Genomic DNA, 19952 nt, shown 5'->3' with positions numbered 1-19952 from the left:
TGTATAGGAGAGAATTATGAAGATATGAGAATATCTATGAATGTGAGAGTGTATTGGGACAGATTGGGATAGAAGATGGTAATAGTAAGTAGATTCAGAGCCTTTGGATTTATTTAGTAAATCTTGATTGTGGTGGAAGGGCCTTCTTAGATGAAGGCAACCTGGGTCAGTTCTAGGGCAAAGAGGAGGTAGTGATGGGAAAGAAATAGTGGGAGTGACAACAGGAAGTTTCTGGGTTAGGATTACCAAATTAGAGTGTGCTAGTTTTGCTAGGTTTCAAACATAGATTCTTCCTGGAATCAGTTATGCTAATATCCAATGCTTTTTAATGGCTTGCATCTTTTTTTTTTTTTTTTTGAATTAAATAGAACATACTATTTGTAAGAGAGTTCTTGTTTCCAGGAGAGGAACTTGATACATACATAAGAGGAGGAAGCTGGGTTTTCATAGTATGCATAGCAATAGTTTTAGGGCAATGATTGAAGGATGTGGCAAAGAAGGAACATATGCCAGAAATATTGTGAAGAAAGAATGAACTGATGGGCTGGTGGCTGATCGGAAGTGGGGGTGGGGACATGGGATATCTGCAACGCAAAGATGTCTCTTGGGTTTTGAAACAAGGTATCTGGGAAGCATATACATGAGGTAAATGCATACATATACACATAATCCAAGAGGCTAGGCCTGGGTCCAGATCTTGATGTTGGTACTTATTGACAGTGCAAACATGGCTAGTTCCCTTTACTTATAGCCCCAATTTTATTATCTGAGAAATGAATAAGATAGAGTAGTACTTACTAAAATTAAAATGTGCATAAAAATTACCCAGAGATCCTGTTAAAATATAGATTCTGATTGCGTAGATCTGTAGTGGGACCTGAGATTTTGTGTCTCCAATAAGTTCCCAGGTAATCCTGAGTAGCAAGGGCTTAGGTGACCTTGAGGATGTTTTCTAGTTTTGTAATTCTATTTATTGAATGTTTGTCCTTTGGAGATCGGTTATATTTGAGACCATGTCACCTCTGTTTAGATAAATGAATTCTAAATCTCTCTCTTCAAATTAGAAATGCCTGAACCAATTCATCACCTTACACTGATAACCACATCCTTTTTTCAACATCCCTATTTCTGTTAATACTTTATATTTATAAAGTACTTCATGATTTTTTCAGAGAGCTTTTATATCCATTATTTCATTTGACCTTTAAAATAACTCACAGAGGTAGGCATACAGGAAATATCTCCATTTTATGGGAGGGTCAGCAAGCTCAGAGAAAGTAAGTCATTTGCCCACTAGTGAGTTGTACTACCCTAGAGTTCAGAATTATTGACTCTAGTTTGAACTCTTAACCACTATGTCACACTGCTTCTGGTAATGGCTATCACAGATACCTGTGCTTAAAGGTTAGTTGTCATCTCTGTTTTTTAAAAAAATGTAAATTTTAGGGGCACCTGGGTGACTCAGTTAGTTAAGCGTCTACCTTCGGCTCAGGTCATGATCCCAGGGTCCTGGGATTGAGTCCCACATGGGGCTCCCTGCTCAGCAGGGAGCCTGCTTCTCTCCCTCTCCCTCTACAGCTCCCCCTGGTTGTGCTCTCTCTGTCTGTCAAATGAGCAAACAAAAAAAATGTAAAGTTTATTTTATTTTGTTTTAAGATTTATTTATTTGAGAGAGAGAGAGAATGTAAGCAAAGGGAGGGGCAGAGAGAGAGGAGAGAGAGAATCTCAAGCAGACTCCCCACTGAGTATGGAATCTGATGTGGGGCTTGATCCCATGACCATGAGATCATGACCTGAGCTGAAACCAGGAGTTGGACACTCAACTGACTGAGCTACCTAGCCCCTGGTTTTATTTTAAAAAATAAACAATATATTCATGTGGATCACAATTCAAAGGTATATAAGAGTGAATTTATACCCATTTCCCTTTCCCTGGGACCAACCATTTCCCTTTCCCTGGGACAAATACCCATTTCCCTTTCCCTGGGACAACAAGTTATCAATTATATTATATGCTTCTCCAATAATGACATAATTATATTCTTTTTTTCTCTATGAAACACAGATGCTAACATGATAAACACATTGACTGCATAAACTTTTGTGTTTTTTTTTTTTTTTTTTTTTTTTTTTGAGAGAGAGAGCGAGCGAGAGTGAGTAAGCCAGAGTAAGTGGGGGAAGGGGGAGAGGGGAATAGAATCTTAAGCAGGCTCCACACCCAGCGTAGAGCCAGATGTGGGGCATTTTTCACAACCCTGAGATTATGACCTGAGCTTAAATCGATTTAGACACTTTACCTGAGCCACCCAGGTGTCCCAAACTTCTGTGTTTTTTTTTTTTTCCATTAATAGTATATCTTACAGATTGTTCCATATCAGTACTCAGACAGCTGCCATATAATTTATTCTTAATGGCCACTTAGTATCCACTATAGGGTATATTGTAATTTAGCTAGTCCCCTATTGATGGACATTTAACGTATTTCTAGTTTTTTGCTAATATAAACAATAGTGCATTACATATATTATGATGTATATCTCTATAAAAATATATAATTTTTCACAAATGCAGAAGTGGAATTACTGGGTCAGAGAATATGTGCATTTGTAATTTTGGTAGTTATTGCCAGATTGCCATCATCTGAGGTTTTTCCATTTGTACTCTTTTCAGCTAAGTCCTTGTTTTGCCACTGACTTGCCTCTGAATATGTTAGCAGACTTTTCGGTCTGTGCCAATTTTAGTGTAGCTTTAATTTACATTTCTCTTATGAGTGAGGTTGAGAATCTTTTCATGTTTAAGTGCTATTTGTATTTCCTTTTCTGTGAATTATCTGTTAATATTCTTTGCCATTTTTTTCTATTGGGTTTTTGGATTTTTTTCTTATTTATTTTTAGGAACTCTTTATGTTTTAGTGAAATTGGTTATGTGAGTTGAAAATTTTTGGTTAGGTTGTTTTTCCTTTGACTTTGCATGTCACAGTTTTTGCCATGCATAATTTAAAAATGTTTTATGTAGTAAAATTTATAGATTTTTTTTTCTTTTTATGGCTTCTGAGTTTTTCACCATTCTTAGACCTTTGAGGTTATAAAATAACTTTTCGTGGTTTCTTTTGGTATTTTATGCATTAATTATTTACATTTAAATATTTTTAAGCCATTTAGAATTTGATACAAGGTATAGGGTATATTTCCTAAACACACACACACACACACACACACACACACACACCCACATACACCTTTCCCTTTCTTTCTTCCTTTCTTTCTTTCATTCTTTTTTATTTTTATTTTTGTGGCTATTCTATTGCCCTAACACCTTTACTGATTAGTTCATATTTCCCCAAGGGTCTTTTGACTCCCTTATTTCTTTTGTCAATCTTCATTTCATCCCCAATCATATCCATTATCTAATCTCCCTGTTAAGCCCATTTTTGCTTTAGGCTCCTATATTGTCTTATCCTTTCTTTCTGTTCCTGTTAATATTACTTTAAAACATTTTTATTATGGAAATTTGAAATATGTGTAGTGTAATATGTATTGTGTATATTAGTGTATATTGAAATGCATATATATGAAGAGGTATATAATGAACTCCTAGGTACCTGTTATGTAATAACTTCAGTAACTGCCATGTGATGGCATATCTTGTTTAACTGATGCCTACCTAATCATCCTCTCTCCCTCAACCCAGTAATTTTGAAGCAAATTACTGCCATGATACTACTCTTTTAAAAAAAATTATTTCTTTATTTTTCAGAAAGAGAGAGAGGGGGGCGCCTGGGTGGCTCAGTGGGTTAAAGCCTCTGCCTTCGGCTCAGGTCATGATTCCAGGGTCCTGGGATCGAGCCCCGCATCGGGCTCTCTGCTCAGCAGGGAGCCTGCTTCCTCCCCTCTCTCTCTCTCTCTCTCTCTGCCTCTCTGCCTACTTGTGATCTCTGTCTGTCAAAATAAATAAATAAAATCTTTAAAAAAAAAAAAAAAAAAAAAAGAAAGAGAGAGAGGGAGGGCACAAGCTGGGGAACAGGAGGCAGAGGGAGAAGCAGAAGCAAGCTCCCCACTGAGCAAGGAGCCTGATTCGGGACTTGATTCCAGGACTCTGGGATCGACCTGAGCTGAAGGCAGATGCTTAACCAGCTGAGTTACCCAGGCATTCCCCCATGATATTACTCTTAACACTTGGACCACTGAGAGCTGTCTCCTGTCTTCCAATTTTTATCTTCCAGGTCACTGGTTGTAATTCTGTGTCTTTCTTCCTTGGTCTTATATTTCTAGAATAATAGTTTTCTAATAAATGCTTATTGACAGTATACTGCTAGATTGTTTGACCTCAAATTGGCCTTTTTGTGTGCACAAACTCTAGCTCTTTAGTGAGGTTACATATTCTGAAATTAGGGAATGCCATGTTTGTATCCCTAGAGTTCCTAGCATGGTGTGTGGAAGAAATACCAGCAAGATAAAATAGAAGGAAGAAGGAAACAAGAGAGGGAGGATGAGAGATATAGGTGGAGAACAATGCTAGGCCTGTCACTGCAAAGACTTGTTTTTTAGAGCAACACTACCCAGAGGAAACATGGAGGAAGAAGGGCAAGTTTGGACCTTCCACCAAGATTGGGGGTAGATAGGTTGGAGAGACAAAAACCCAGAGCCCAAGTGTATAAGAAATGTAGAAAGTTCAGAGAGATATATTTGGCCTTTTCCTGTGGGGGAGTCTGTATTACAATTGTAGTGTTTACTAAATGACTGACTTAAATTCTGGGACTGAGTGAGAGTGGAATGAATGTCAAAATAAAGGTTTTAGTTCCAAGGTTGTATGATTTGCATCAGAGAGCTGTCAGTTAGGGATGGGAGCTATAATGTATTTTATGAAAGATTAGAATTAGATTTTTTTTATTTGTTTGTTTAAATCTATAACATTAGGCTGTTGGTACTATTTGCCTATAACCAATAGCACTAAGCACTGGTTATAAATAAAGCATTTTGGGTTCTTTTAAAAACTTTTTCCAGGGAGTCTTTCAGGTGGGATCAAAAGATTAGAAAAAATAGGTGATTGAGTGCTATAATATAGAAGGAGCTTTTGTATTTTTTAAAAAGACTGATCTAATTTATCATGCTTAAATTCTCAACTCAGTAATTCAACATTTTTACCTTCTGTGGGAATGTGGAAAGCTAATCTTCTCTCAGGTTTGCTTTTGTTGTTCCTTAGAAAAGTATATCAAAATAGTGGTAATCTGAGTTTACTGGAAACAACCTGGGCCTTATTCCTCCATGCCGTTTAGCCTAGTCCCAGGGAGAAAATAAATGCCTGACCTGAAAAAAAAAATGAGTTGAAGATCGGAAAGGGGGCAGGTGCCCAGAACAAGTTTGACTACAGTTCTAAACCAAATGCTATTTAAAGAAATTATCTCATAATATCTGTGATTTTCTATATTAAAGGTTAGCGAACTGGTCAACAGTTTCTGGCATTTGTAACTAAGGAGACTAAGAAAAGTTATTATGGTTAAAGGATTGTAAACAAATAAGAATATGAAGAGAATGGATATGCACTGAAAAACTTAAAATAATTTACTCTCTGGCTCTTTACAGAATGAGTTGGATTTTTTTCTTATTGATTTTTAGGAACTCTTTAGTACAAATATAGTAACATTTGTTTAAGTAAACATTTAAAATTTCATGTTCTCCATGGGGGGTTAAGGGGGTAGGAGAAGAGTAAATGAAACAAGATGGGATTGGGAGGGAGACAAACCATAAGTGACTCTTAATCTCATAAAACAAACTGAGGGTTGATGGGGAGAGGGGGTTTGGGGGAGTGGGGTTATGGACATTGGAGAGGGTATGTGCTATGTTGAGTGCTGTGAAATGTGTAAACCTGGCGATTCACAGACCTGTACCCCTGGGGATAAAAATATATGTTTAAAAAAAATAAAATTTATTAATTAAAAAAAAAAATTTCAGGTTCTCTTGTGTTCCATACTAGTACTTCTTAAAAAATGGATACATAGTTTTTGATTGTATGCTGTACCACAATTTAAGAGTGGTTATTAAATTTTTGCTTTTATAGCCAATGTCAGAATAAGCATATTTGCACACATTTTTGTGACTTGTGGAATTGGTCAGATATTACATACAATTTTAAATTTAATAATTATTGCTAAATTGCTGTCCCTCCAAATTGAACCAGTTTGTATTTCTTCCTGCATTATTTTCTTTTTTCTTTTTTTTTTTTTTTTTTTAAAGATTTTATTTATTTATTTGACAGACAGATCACAAGTAGGCAGAGAGGCAGGCAGAGAGAGAGAGAAGGAAGCAGGCTCCCTGCTGAGCAGAGAGCCCAATGCGGGGCTCGATCCCAGGACTCTGGGATCATGACCCGAGCCGAAGGCAGAGGCTTTAACCCACTGAGCCACCCAGGTGCCCCTTCCTGCATTATTTTCTTTACTCATATCAACTGTGACAAAAACTAAATAGTTTGACCATTTAATCAGATAGGATTCTTCATTTTCTATTGCTGAGTAAGAAAAAAAATTAGTGGCATAAAACAACATCATCATTTATTTTGCTTATGATTGTGCAGTTTTGTTTGGCTGTGGTAGGAATGACTTTTTTCTACCTTATTTGGTGTCATTTCTGGTGGCTCCAAGGCTGAGGGCTGACATGGTCACTTATATATCTAGCTATAGCTGGGATCTCGCTTGAGGCCGTGGAGAGCAACTACAAAGTCCTTTTCATGTAGCTGCTTGGTGTCTTCACATTTGTGTGACTGGGTTCTAAGAAAGAGCATCCTAAGACAACTAGATAATTTTATGATTTAGCCTTGGAAGTCACGTAGTCTAATTTCTACCATTGTCACAGTCCTGCCTACATTAAGGGAGAAGGAACATAGACCCCATTTTGTTACGGAGGAGTGGCAGTGCTACATTGTAAGAGAGCACTGGGGTGTGATGCTTGATACAGACCTTGTTTGGAAACTAGTCTGCCCTGAGGTGGAATGGTTGTTTTGATGTGTATATCTTTAATTAGGGGCGTGATTATACATCTTCTCATATGTTTATTGATCATTTCCGTTGCTTTTTCTTTTCCATTTCTTTTTCTTCTCATATGGTTTATAGACCATTTCCATTTCTTTTTATATCCTTTGCCTCCTTTTCTGTCAGGTTTTAGAGTATTGATTATATTATTGATTAATAATAGCCCTTGTAGATTAAGCAAATTAGACTCAAAATTTGTTTTGGAAGATGCCTCTCTATGGTTTTAGAAGTCATAAAAGGTGTGTGTGGGATGGTTATTTAGTTTGGCAAAGGTGGGGATTTGTGGAGTGATTATATTTAAGAAATACACTATTTGTGTTTTTGAAGCAAGGGTTACGGATAGGGAAGGAAGGGTGAATGGGAGCCATATTCTCCTCCTGTTAGCTGTTAGCCTCCCTGAATCACTCTCTACAGCAGTGACGAGGAACAAGATCAAAGATACATTAGTTTCTTTGGTCGTTATTATACCTTGGAAGTCAGAGCATTTTAGATACTTGCAAGGGAATGGTAAAACTCAGGAGGAATATAGAACCCCAATGATGTATATCACTACTGAAAATTGTTTTGGATTTCTTTTTGTTCTGGGATGTGATTTGACTGTTTTTAAAGCTGTGCTGTCACCCATATTGAGATTCAAAGTTATATCAACAAAAATGAATTGACCAACCAGAAATGATCATTTTCTAAAACATGGGGATATTGAACAAAATGAAACATTTCTTTGTATCCTGCCACTAAATGTTACTCTTCATCTACTAACCTGTTACAGGATAAATCCTAAATAAATAGTCACAATATAAATCTCCCTAGTTGTAATCTTTGACAGTTTTATGGGAACTTGGCTGGTAGTTGTCATTGCAATTCTCATTTTAGGTATAGTTTGATCCAGAGACACTTAAATTCTTGGCAGGACCTGAATCTCATATCTTTTTGCTCTGCTTTCTTCCTTGTTGGTTTCATTCTTTGGTTTCACTCTGATGAAGGATAGCTGCCAACATCTCCAGCTCTGTATCCTTCCAGATTCAGGGTCAGTGTGGGGGGAAAAAAAAATCTTAATAATGTAATGTAATTTCTGAGTCTTTCAGTGGTCCTAATTAAGTCATATGTTAAGGTCAGGGGGATGGAATGTGCTGATTGACTGACCTCAGTCATGCCATGAACATCCTTGGGGTTGGAGGTAGAGTTAATTCTACAGGAAGCATAGAGAGATTGATAGTAGGAGAGGGTGACTCTACAAGGGAGTTTTTCTGTTTGTTTTGTTTTAGTCAAATAGGTGCTGGGCAGGACAAAATAAACACAAAATACAAGAAAAATCCCCCCAAACTTTAGACTACTTTTTTTTTTTTTTTTAAGATTTTATTTATTTCAGAGAGAGAGAGAGAGAGAGCACAAGTGAGGAAGATAGGCTAAGGGAGAGGTAGAAGCAGACTCCCCGCTGAGCAGGGAGCCCAATGCGGGGCTCAGTCACCGGACCCAGAGATCATGACCTGAGCTGAAAGCATACACTTAACCAACTGAGCCACCCAGGCACCTCTAGACTACTGTTACGGTTTGAAGCAGTTGGCTAACAACAGTAGTAGTATTAACAAGTTCTTTAGAGGCATCAGTTTCAGTCATTACCGATGAGTAATTATTATTATTTTTTTTAGTAAAGCAAATGCTTCAGATCTACAATGCATACCACTTAAGTCTTGTTTTAGAATTTATATTTGAAAGATTTGTAAAAATGTTAGGAATTTAGGGTCATACAGGTCTTTTGCTCACCACCAACATTTCAGGTAGCAGAGTTGTGCTCTCATTATATCTATCAATCTTCCAAATAGAAGCTGAATAGGAGATTTTAATTTTATATGTTAGTGAATGTTTTTATTCCCTACATAGAACATTTTAGAGATCGTGTTTCAAAGATTTTAAAAGTTAAAATCTGTTCAGCTTTAGTTTTGGGGGTGGATGTTATTAGAGTACAACTTTGCTAAACCTATTGCTGAAGAGCAATGCACAAAGAGTATTTCATAACCATAAAGGCATAGAACACTTGAGAAAGTATAAGGAGATTGCTGGTTAAGAAAACTGCATTGGATGTTATCTTAAAGAATAATTCCAGAGTTTGTGGAAATTTTAATTAGAGTATTCATACTTTCCTGAGGTACGTGAGCCAATTTAGATCATAAGACAGATTTGATCTCAGCTGTCTTTTGGTGGGTCATTTGAAGAGGTAAGTCTTTTTTTGTTTAAGATTTTGTCAGAGAAGGAGAGCCCACAAACAGGGGGAGTGGCAGCTGAAGATAGCTGTTTAACTGACTGAGCCACCGGGTGTCCCATACCATGACATTCTTGACTGGGCTAATTCACAGGAGATTTATTAATTCAGTCAAAAAACATTTATTGTGTGCCTGCCATTTGCTAGGTACTCAGCTAGATGCTGGAAATACAAGTATAAATAAATAAAAAAAATCTCTGGGGTGCCTGGGTGGCTTAGTTGGTTAAGTGTCTGCCTTTGGCTCAGGTCATGGAATCAGGCTCCTTGCTCAGCGGGCAGTCTGCTTCTCCCTCTGCCTGCTGCTTCCCCTGCTTGTGCATGTGTGCGCTTTCTCTTTGACAAATAAATAAATAAAATCTTTAAAAATAAATAAAGTAAAATCTCTTACTCATAGAATTTATATTCTTGTTGGGGAAGATAGATAAGTATCTGGAACTAACCCTTTTTCCATGTTAGGTAAAATTACATACTGTTTTTCAAGTATAGATCTTCTGGGGGACCTGTAAACAAGAGAGGATCCTTTAGGTCACTCTGGTTTCTTCAGTAATTCTTGGATCATGGGATAATAATTTGGGTGAAGGTAGTTGATATTTCCTAAAACTGGTGATGATTTTTGGTATTGCTCTTATATTTTGGACTAGGTTTAGTTGGTTTAAACTTTTCCTTACTTATTTAACTTTACTTTTTGGGTATGTAAGACATTTATATGGTACAGAAGTCAAAACTGTATAAGCAAGTAGCAGGAAAGTCTTATTTTTATCTGTATTCCCTCTAGCTTGTTCTCACTCCTATAGGTAATCATTTTTTATGAGTTTCTGACTTAATCTTCCAGTGTTTCTTTTTAATTGCATTAAATCTTATGGGAAAGAGAGGAAGAGAAGAAGTGGGAGTCTAAAGGAAGGAAATGGAAAGAAAAAAAAAACAAAAAAACCCCCCAAAACCAAACTTTGCTACACTATTTCTTGGTGCACCTGGGTGGCTCAGTCTGTTAAGCAGCTCCCTTCGGCTTGGGTCATGATCCCAGGGTCCTGGGATTGAGCTCTGAATCGGGCTCCCTGCTCAGCGGGGAGTCTGCTTCTCCCACTCCCTCTGCCTGCTGCTCTGCCTACTTGTGCTCTCTATCTTTCTGTCAAATAAATAAATAAAATCTTAAAAAAAAATTAAAAGGAAGGAAATCAATGGTGGGAATGAAGAAGAGTTTTATTAATAAAATCGGGCTTGTGAAAGGCTTTATTGGCACTCTTTTTGTCCTGCTTACACAACTCCTAACTCTGAAAGAGACCTAAAAAAAATAAACTTTATTTGGAATAATTTTAAATTTACAGAAAAGTTTTAAAAATGTTCAGAGAATTTCCTTCATTCAGTTTCCCCTAATGTCATCATCTTACATTACCATTTTTCATGTGTCAAAACTAAAAAGTAACATTGACACATTATTATTAAACTCCATTTTATTACAGTTTAGCATTTTTAAAAATAAAAAGCAGCTGTATGATGAAATTGGAATGAATATTATTAAAGAGGAAGCCAAGACAAAAAGCACAAGAGGCTTCATGTGTACCTTTACTGCCTTTCACCAAGATTACATCAATAATTTACCTATAAAGAGTTGTTGATTTCCTTTGTCCATTCTAGCTGCTGGGAGCATCTTGTATTTTATTTAATCATGGTGTAATGAGAATACTTACCATAATGCTTTTGAAATAAATAAAATAGGGGAAAAGGCAAAAAGTTGTACAACCCAAAGTCAGTGCTTTAAGTGTAGTTGGTTAATTTGTGGAGGAGGTTTTTGTTTTTTGTTTGTGTCTTTTTTGTTTGTTTTCTGTAAATCTTCTTTTTTTGTTTTGTTTTGTTTTGTTTTGTTTTGTTTTCTGTAAATCTTCTTATAAAATGCCCTGATGTGGTCAGTTTTGTTTTACTCACGTTAGTGGAAGGAGCATAGAAGCAATCGATAGTAACATATTGGTAAGCCCCCCCCCCCCCCCCTAAATGTTTGTAGACTCCACTGCTGATTTTAGAATTGTAGAGCTTGGAGTCTGAAGATGTCTTCGAGCCGGTTGTGCTAACTTCCTAGATAGTGGAAAGATCTCTTCAGTAATATCTATGCATCTGTGTAAATTATATCTCTGGCCAGGCCTTGCACATTGCTTCGTAAGGCAGTCTCTTCCATTATTATTATATTTGTCATAAAATTATTCTCTTGTGTTGAAGGATAGATCATTGCTCACTCTGCCCTCTGTGGCAATAGGGGAGTGTAAAGACCAGCCTGTATCAATTGTGTGTGTGTGTGTGCGTGTACGCGCATGTACAGGAGCTAGAAGTGTATGATACATATCCATATATAGGTGTAACTCCTTGCTTTCCTTCTTCTTTCTTTCCTTCCTTCTTTTGAGATATATTGCCCGTTTATTATTTATTATTTTCTTTTGGGTTGTAGAGGAATGTTGGGATAAAGAGATGCATAATGATAATGAGTAAAATCTCATGTCATGGGGTTGTTATACGGATTAAATAACATCGTATGTTCGAAGTGTTCAGTACAGAGCATGGCACATGGTAAGCATTTAAGAAGTGCTGACAGTAATAGTCTCTGTTATCAAGTCATTTCCTCCATTAATAGGGACAATAACTAATCAACTAATAAGACTAGTTTAAATGAAGTAAGTGCTATCGGAGAGATAGAAGCAAAGTTCTTACTTGTTCAAATAAAGGAGCAGCTAATCTCAGAAACAAAGGAAGGAGAAGTCTTCTTTCCTAAACTTTGAAGTAGTAATAGGATGTCCTTTAAGAGGATGGTATCCTAGAGTGCCTGGGTGGCGCAATCGGTTAAGTGGCTGCCTTTGACTCAGGGCATGGTCCCAGGGTCCTGGGATCGAGTGCCACGTAGGGCGCCCTGCTCAGCAGGGCATCTGCTTCTCCCTCTCCCTCTGCCCCTCCCCTCTGCTTATGCTCTCTCAATCTCCTTCTCTCTCTCAAAATAAATAAATAAAATGTTAAAAAAATAGGGAGAATGGTATTCTCGATTGAGGAGCTAGCATTAGCAAAAGCCTGGGGCTAGGAACATGCACGATCTTTTTCATGGAACCTTAAGCATTCGTGTGTGACTGGGGGTTGGATATGTAGAAGGTCTAGTGAGAAGTAAACATAGGATGTGGAGAGGTCAGACTGTACAGGGCTTTGAAAGCAATAGGGCAAGTTTGTACTTTATTCTAGAGGCTTTGAGTAATACTTTCAGGTCTTTGAACAGAAGACCAGGTTTGTAATTTACAGCAAAATAGATGTGCTTAGTCTTCCTGTTAATTTAAAATCTTGATTGAGAGGGCTAATGAAAAATATACAGGAGGAAGAGATAGTGGCTGTAATCCAAGGTATGAAATGGAAACCATTGGCAGATTGTGTAAAAATGAGTCTTTTAGAATAAGCCCCAAGAACTTTTTATTTTTTGAAGATTTTACTTATTTATTTGAGAGAGAGAGAATTAGCAAGCATGAGCAGGGGGAGAGGCAGAGGGAAAGGGAGAGAGAGAAATGGGCTCCCTGCTCAGTGGAGGGCCCATGGAGAGCCCATGCAGGGCTCCATCCTAGGACCCTGAGATCATGACTTGAGCTGAAGGCAGGCGCTTAACCCACTGAGCCACCCAGGCGCCCCAGCCAGAGGAACTTTTCGTAAATATATTTGGGCCTTTTCATATTTAGAGTATTAAACAAATTTATTGGACAATAACCTCTCAAAGAATCTTAATCTCTAGATTGGGAGAAAGGATTAGGTTGCTATGTGCATGGAAAGACAGAACTGTACTTTTCCAGCTGACTGCATATGTAATTGAAGATGGACTTACCGCAATAGGTTGGGCTGTCTTTCAGCTTGAAGGGAGAGCTTTAAGCGTATTTTAAAACTGAGCACTCAATTTCTATTTTTTAGTACAGAAATAATTATCTGACACAGGGAACTAGCCTTTGGGAATGAATCTGATGTGCCCAGACTTGAGCATTGCCAACATCTTCTCTTTTTGATATGCTTTTGTCTATTTGTTACGTTGTATTTTTGTTGATTTCTACCGTTGCTTATTTAGTGTTTGCCTTTTCAACAACTGGGACTCCAAATGATTGGTGCATCTTAGTTGGAGAAATTGTTGGGAAGGAGAGACTGATCAGGAAAGAGATTGTTTGGCTGCTGATCAGGTGAAAATTTAATTTAAGCTCATTACTGTTGGGTTACTGACTGGCTGGCTGGAGTGCCCAGTGAGTTATGTTTTGGCTTGGCATCTTTTCCTGGTTGTACAGATGATGTGGCTTCTAGAATCACTAGCAACAGGGGGTGTATGTATGTAATAACTGCTTGTCTATAGGTATGAGATGGATTTGCATGTCTACTAGTATTCTTCTGAAGGGAAGAAAGCAAATTACTACTTAGTTTGTATTCCAGGAAATACTAATGCTATTGTACAGTTACACAGTACTTATGTAAATAACATTTATGCTCTTTGACAATACTTTGTATCTGTTGTCATTTCATGCTCACAACAACCTTGTAAATGAGATTGGGCAGGTTTAATTCCTACTTGACAGTGGGGATGCTGAGGCATAAATAAGAGACTGGGTTAAGGTTACTGGCTCAACAGATCAATAACTGGGGCAACTTCCTAGGTTTCATTTTCAGATTGTAACTTTCAGAAGATTTTACAGGAGGAAAAGCTGAATGTGTCCCTCTTTTTTGTTGTTGTTTTTAGCGACGTCTCAGACACCTTCGGAACATTGCTGCCCGGAACATTGTTCATAGAAATGGCCATCAGCTCCTTGATACCTACTTCACGCTTCACTTGTGTAATACTGAAAAGATATATAAAGGTAAGGGAATCTGTGGACTTTCCCACAGATTGTTACATCTCCTTTTTATTCTTTTGTAACACAAGTGAGTATCGGTGCCTCTCGATTTGCTGTTATTGCTTTTTGGAAAGCTAAACTGTCAATGCTATCCGAAAATATTTCATGAGCAGTTGTTACATATATCATATATAAAAGAAACGTGGCTTTTGGATAGTTCTTAATTGCTAAATTTATCATTTATTTATGAATGTTAGCTATGAAGTTTTTGTTCAGTAGGTATCATGAAAGTAGGTATGTGAGTCCAGTATATGTACTAATTTTATTTTCTTCAAAACATAATTTTAAAAAATATTGTGGTAAAATTGAAACCAGTTTATGTCTTCTCATATTTGCAATTCCTTATGTATTTGTGGGGTCATTTTTAGAAGAATGGCTTGGTTTCCTTGACTTCATCTGCACATGTTGTACTGTGGACTGCTGCATAAGTGGCAATTCTGAGAGTAGAACAAATAAATGTTTGATTCAAAATCACAAGCGTCTTTTGAATACATATTGGATGAAAGGTGCTTGGATATAATCAGTTGACCTGTGTTGGGTGGTACCAAGGAACAAACATGGTATATGGGAGGAATATTGAATTAGGATTGAAAATAGAGAGTAGGTCCAGCTGTGTGACGCTCGCCAATGATCATGGCTTTTTGAAACCTCACTTTCCCCATTTGTAAAGTGGAAATAATGATGCCTTATAAAGTTTTGGAGGAACAGCTGAGATAAAGTTATAACACTGGGTAAAATGTGATTGAAGATATACTTATATAAACAAAAAGTGGTGTTATTTTAGAGGCTTATTTGAATTTTGTACTATGACAAAGATGAAAAATTCAAATGACATTTTACCTTTCTGATTTTAATAACTTTCTTTTTTTTAAGATTTTATTTATTTGAGAGAGGGAGAGAGAGCATGAATGGAGGGAAGGGTATAGGGAAAGGGATAAGCAGATGCGTGGGGAGCCCAACAACATGGGGCTTGATCCCAGGACTCTGAGATCATGACCTGAGCTGAAGGCAGATGCTTAACCAACTGAGCCACCCAGGTACCCCTGGTTTTAATTACTTTTAAAGACCATTATTAAAGCAGTAGTCATTTAATACCTTTTTTGTTTTTTAAATTTAATTTAAATTTTTTAAATTTAAATTTAAAATTTTTAAATTTCAATATGCCCATTAAAAGATTCAGTCAGGAATTACATAGGGTAGAACCACCACCATAATGTAAATAGCATTAAAATAATTTTTAAGGATGAAAAAAAAGGACTCTAAATTCTACATTTTCATATACTTTTATTCTTATTTTTCATTGTAACCATTGCATATTCTTAAAACACCATTACATCTGAACAATTAATGCTAGCTACTATAACAAATACTGCAGATCTAAGTGGCATAACATAATAAATTTCTTACACTAAGTCCAGTGCAGGTGTTCTTAACAGGCATTGTCTTGACTGTTGTCCTCTAAGCGGTGACTCAGGTATCCCAGCTCCTTCTGTTTTGGAATGCTGCTATCATCAATACATGACTTTTGGCATGGCAAGAAAGAAGGATTATTTGAGGGAGTTTTTTTTTTTCTTTTCTTTTCTTTTTTTTTTTTTAATGGAAATGGCCTTCATGAATATTATAACATTTCATTGGCCATAAATCAGTAGTGTCATCATTTTTAGATGGAAAGGGGACCGGGATATGTTGTCTTCCCATGTGTCCAGAAGGAAAATGAAACAGTTTGGTCATTGTCTTCGGGTATAAGCATTTTTGCAGACCTTAATACATTTGGTCTGCTGCTCACTAATGGGTTTTATCATTAGCAATATGTGACAGTGCCAGAGTGTTTTCTTTTTTTAGATTAATTAAAAAAATTATTTTTAATTTTTAAGTAATCTCTATACTGAGTGTGGGGCTTGAACCTACAACCCTGAGATCAAGAATCACATGCTCTACCGACTGAGCCTTTTAGGTGACCCATGCCAGAGTGTTAAAAAATTTTTTTTAAAGATTTATTTATCTCTCTTGGGGTGGGGAGAGGGATAGAGTGTCAGAGAGAGGGAGAGAAGCAGACTCCCTGTTGAGTGCAGAGCCCCATGGGGGGCTCATCTCATGACCCCGAGACCATGATCTAAACTGAAACTAAGAGTTGGATGCTTAACCAACTGAGTCACCCAGGCGCCCTGAGTGTTTTAAATTATTGATCATTTTCTATATAATCAGTCCTTGATTATCTTCATAAAACTTTTGTGTTCTTGCTCCAGCGTTATCTTTAATAATAATAATTAACATAGTACTTACCAGCACATTTTAGGTATTTGTTACCAGTCAAAGTAGTTAATAAGAAGATTGTAGTCAGGGTCTGGTTGATGACCATCTTATTAAAAGTTGTCTAAGAGATGTGGAAGCAAAGTGACTTTTTTGGTTTATTCTTTGTCTTCTTCTAGCTCAGACTACACCTTGAGTTTAGAAGTTATCATAGACTGCTTCTTAAAGTTGCCACCATGAAATGATCATTCATACAGTGAGGGGGTAGCTGGCTCTCCACAAGGGAGTACAGTCTCTGCCAGTGGTGGTGAGTCTGTCACTAACTGGCAAGCCCCTTGACTAGTACATTTAGTCCCTCTTGTGAGCTTTGGTGAATTTACCTCTAAAATGAGAGAACTGATGATTTCGGAGGCTTCCTCCTACTCCAAAATGTCATGGCTGAATGGAATCTATTTATCATTTTCTTTTGGGCCTGCATGTTGGGTTTTATAACTTTTAACTACCATAGGAGGAGCCGGGAAGTTGTTTCCTTAATAAGCCTAGTTAATCCACCTTATCTTGTTGAACCTGTGATGATAAACACAAATACTCACTTCATGATCTTTATGCGGCCCTTGGTGTAGGACGACCACAGTAGAGGGCCATTTGGCTCTTCTTACAAACTCACCCGTACCAGACCACCTGTTTAGTGGCATCATTTCTCAGTTTCTTTTATTGATTTGAGAGAGAGAGAATATGAGTGGTGGGAAGTGAGAAAGGCAGAGAGAGAGAGAAGCAGACTCTGCTGAGCAGGGAGCCCAATACGGGGCTCGATCTCAGGACCTGGAGATCATGACCTGAGCCGAAGGCAGATGCTTAATCTACTGAGTCACCTAGACATCCCCATTTCTTAGTTTCAAAAGTAGTTTTTGTTTGTTTGTTTGTTTTTTTAAATTGGAAAAATATTTGAAATACTGATCTCTAAGTTATTCTTTTATTTTGACTGAATTCGCAGCAGATCCTAAGAAGTTATGTGTGAGATGTTTTGACTTTTGTCATCTTTCAGTGCTCTTAGGACACTGCCTTCTTGTTAGGTAGTTCAGATCAAAGTTATCACAACCCCAGAGAACAAAGCCTTGTGTTAATGGATGAAGAACTAGGGTTCTAATTGTGGTTTCCTCTTAAACTTGAAATTTTTATAAAATCATGTTTGTTCTTCAGTCATAGTTTTTTTTTCACCCATGAAATGTGAGTGCCCAGAATGCCAGCCAGTTATTTTGGATACATTAGAAGATGAACTCCGTATAATCCAGAAAATTGTGGGTTAGTTTTGTTCACTGCGCTTGGAACAATGCTTGGCACATATTAAGCCATCATATTTTTTTCCATTTAATTTTTTGAACAGCTAAGGCAGTCGTGGTTCAAAATATATATAAAGGTTCAAATCTTTTCACCTGTCTCATCCCCATAGTTTTTTTACCCCACCCTAATAACCACTGTTTCTACATTTTTTGTTTCTCTTTGCTGAATTCTTTATGCAAATACAAATAAAAATAGTATAAACTATATATATTTCTGTGCCTTGCATTTTTCACCTAAAATTTCTTAGATGTTTGTCTATAGAGAGCTTCTCTGATTTTTCAGAGCTTCCCTAATTTTTTTTTTCTGCACAGTTCTGCAATAAGTAGATGTCCCATGATTTATTTAATTGGCTTCTCTTGGTAGGCATTTGAGTTATCCTAGTCTTGCTCTGCACACAGGACTGCTTTGAATAACTTCATAAGTACATTATTTTGTATGAGTGCTGGTATAGCTGTGGGGTAAATTTCCAGGAAGTGGAAAGAGCAAAGGATGTGTACTTCTAGTTTTCATAGATATTGCAAATTTTTTTTTATTTGCATTCCCACTTACTAGGTATGAGTGCCTTTTTTCCCATAGGCTCACCAACAGACTGTGCAATCAAACTTTTGAGTTTTTGCCAATCTGATAGGTGAAAAATAGTTTTATAGTATAGTTTAAGTTTGTATTTCTCCTTTTATGAGTGAGGTTGAGGTACTAAAAAAGCATTTGTTAAATGAATGGAATGCTGCATAACAGCCAAAACATGCCACTGAAACCATGCTGTGCAATGTCTGATTGCTTTGTTTTTCTAGGTCTGACTTAGCATGGATAGAGAGGCATTTGTATCTAATGGGCCCTTTCATGTAGAAATAGGTCTTGAGTGGTATCTTTTTAAAAATTTACTGTCAAATAGTTTTGCTTATAGTGAATTAATAAAAATTACTAGAACTGTGTTAATAAAAATTACAGTTTACAAAGTATTTTTAATTCACTATTTCATTTGAGCCTCACAATAACCCTGTTATTTTCCATTTGTCATTATCCTTTGAAAGGTAAGCTATGTGACCCAAAAGGTTGACTGACTTGTCCAGAGTGAATATCATAGGTGGAATGGGGACTGGACTTATTTTTTGACTCTAAATTCTCCCACATTCACTTAAATTCTCATATGTTCACTATTAAATCACTACTGTATCATGCTGCTAATTTTATTGACAATATTTTAGATGTAACAGAATGGTGGACAGTGTACGCCCATGTTTAGCATGTTAGAAATTACCTCAGACTCCATGATTTCTTGTAGGGCTTTTTTGTGGACCTCTTTCTGTTTAAATTAGCAGGTTATAAAAATTTGGATCCTGTTGTGAATTCTTAGAACCTGTCTTTTTTTAAAACTTAATATGTAGTGGCTGTCTTTTCCATAAAATAAAATAATTCTCTCTCTCTATATATATATACACATATATATATGTATATATATATATATTTAGGAAAGACAAACATAGAGTAATATAGATAGTATGTTTATCAAGAAATGCTTTAATCTAAAGATCTTGCCTGTAAGAGTTTTACGTTTAGGCCTACTGTTCATTTATCGCCTGACTCTTCCTTAGCTTTAGTTTTTAGTAGACTTTGACATGTTTCACTCTTTTTGAGTTTCATCTATACTATTACATACTTAATATATATTTTTAAGTTCATTATTTTAAAAAGTTTTTAGAGATTTATTCATTTGAGGGAGAGCGAAACGGTGCACGTGGTCACGTGCGTACGCAAAGGGAGGAGCAGAGGGAAAGAATCCCAAGCAGACTCCCCGCTGAGCACAGAGCCCAACTTGGGCCCCCATCTCATGACCCTGAGATCATGACCTGAGCTGAAATCAGGAGCTGAGTGCTGAACTGACTGAACCACCCATCATTACTTTTAAACTTACGTCTAAGTAAGATAACTCATTCAGTTAAAAAGTATTTATTGTCTACTCCATGCCAGGAATGGTTTTACATGCTGAGGACATAGCAGTTGTATTAAACAAATGCTTCCGTCCTTTCAGACCTTACAGTTAGGGGTTGAGGAATATATGGGACATAAATTTAAATATATAAGGAAAAAATAAAGTGTGTCTGTGTATCACCTAACATCATGTCAAGTACCAGTGGTCCATGTATCACACCTGGGAAATTTGTCTTATAGCAACACAAGGATATGAAGGTCCTTG

At 36.9% G+C, this 19952-nt stretch overlaps 1 protein-coding gene across 2 annotated transcripts in view; it reads left to right on the top strand.

Annotated features, from left to right (window-relative positions):
• UVRAG (UV radiation resistance associated) overlaps positions 1-19952 on the top strand; it is a 292228-nt gene that overhangs the window by 19533 nt on the left and 252743 nt on the right. For both annotated transcript variants that reach the window (XM_032853034.1, XM_032853035.1), the window contains one exon: positions 14014-14131. In XM_032853034.1, coding sequence (XP_032708925.1) covers positions 14014-14131 — 118 coding nt within the window. The remainder of the gene's footprint in view (positions 1-14013; positions 14132-19952) is intronic.

This window comes from Lontra canadensis, unplaced genomic scaffold (assembly GCF_010015895.1).
Source record: "Lontra canadensis isolate GAN:19392208 unplaced genomic scaffold, GSC_riverotter_1.0 scaffold7, whole genome shotgun sequence".
Lineage (NCBI taxonomy): Eukaryota > Metazoa > Chordata > Mammalia > Carnivora > Mustelidae > Lontra > Lontra canadensis.
The sequence above is the reverse complement of the archived record's forward strand: the minus strand, read 5'-3'. Positions and strand labels throughout refer to the sequence as shown.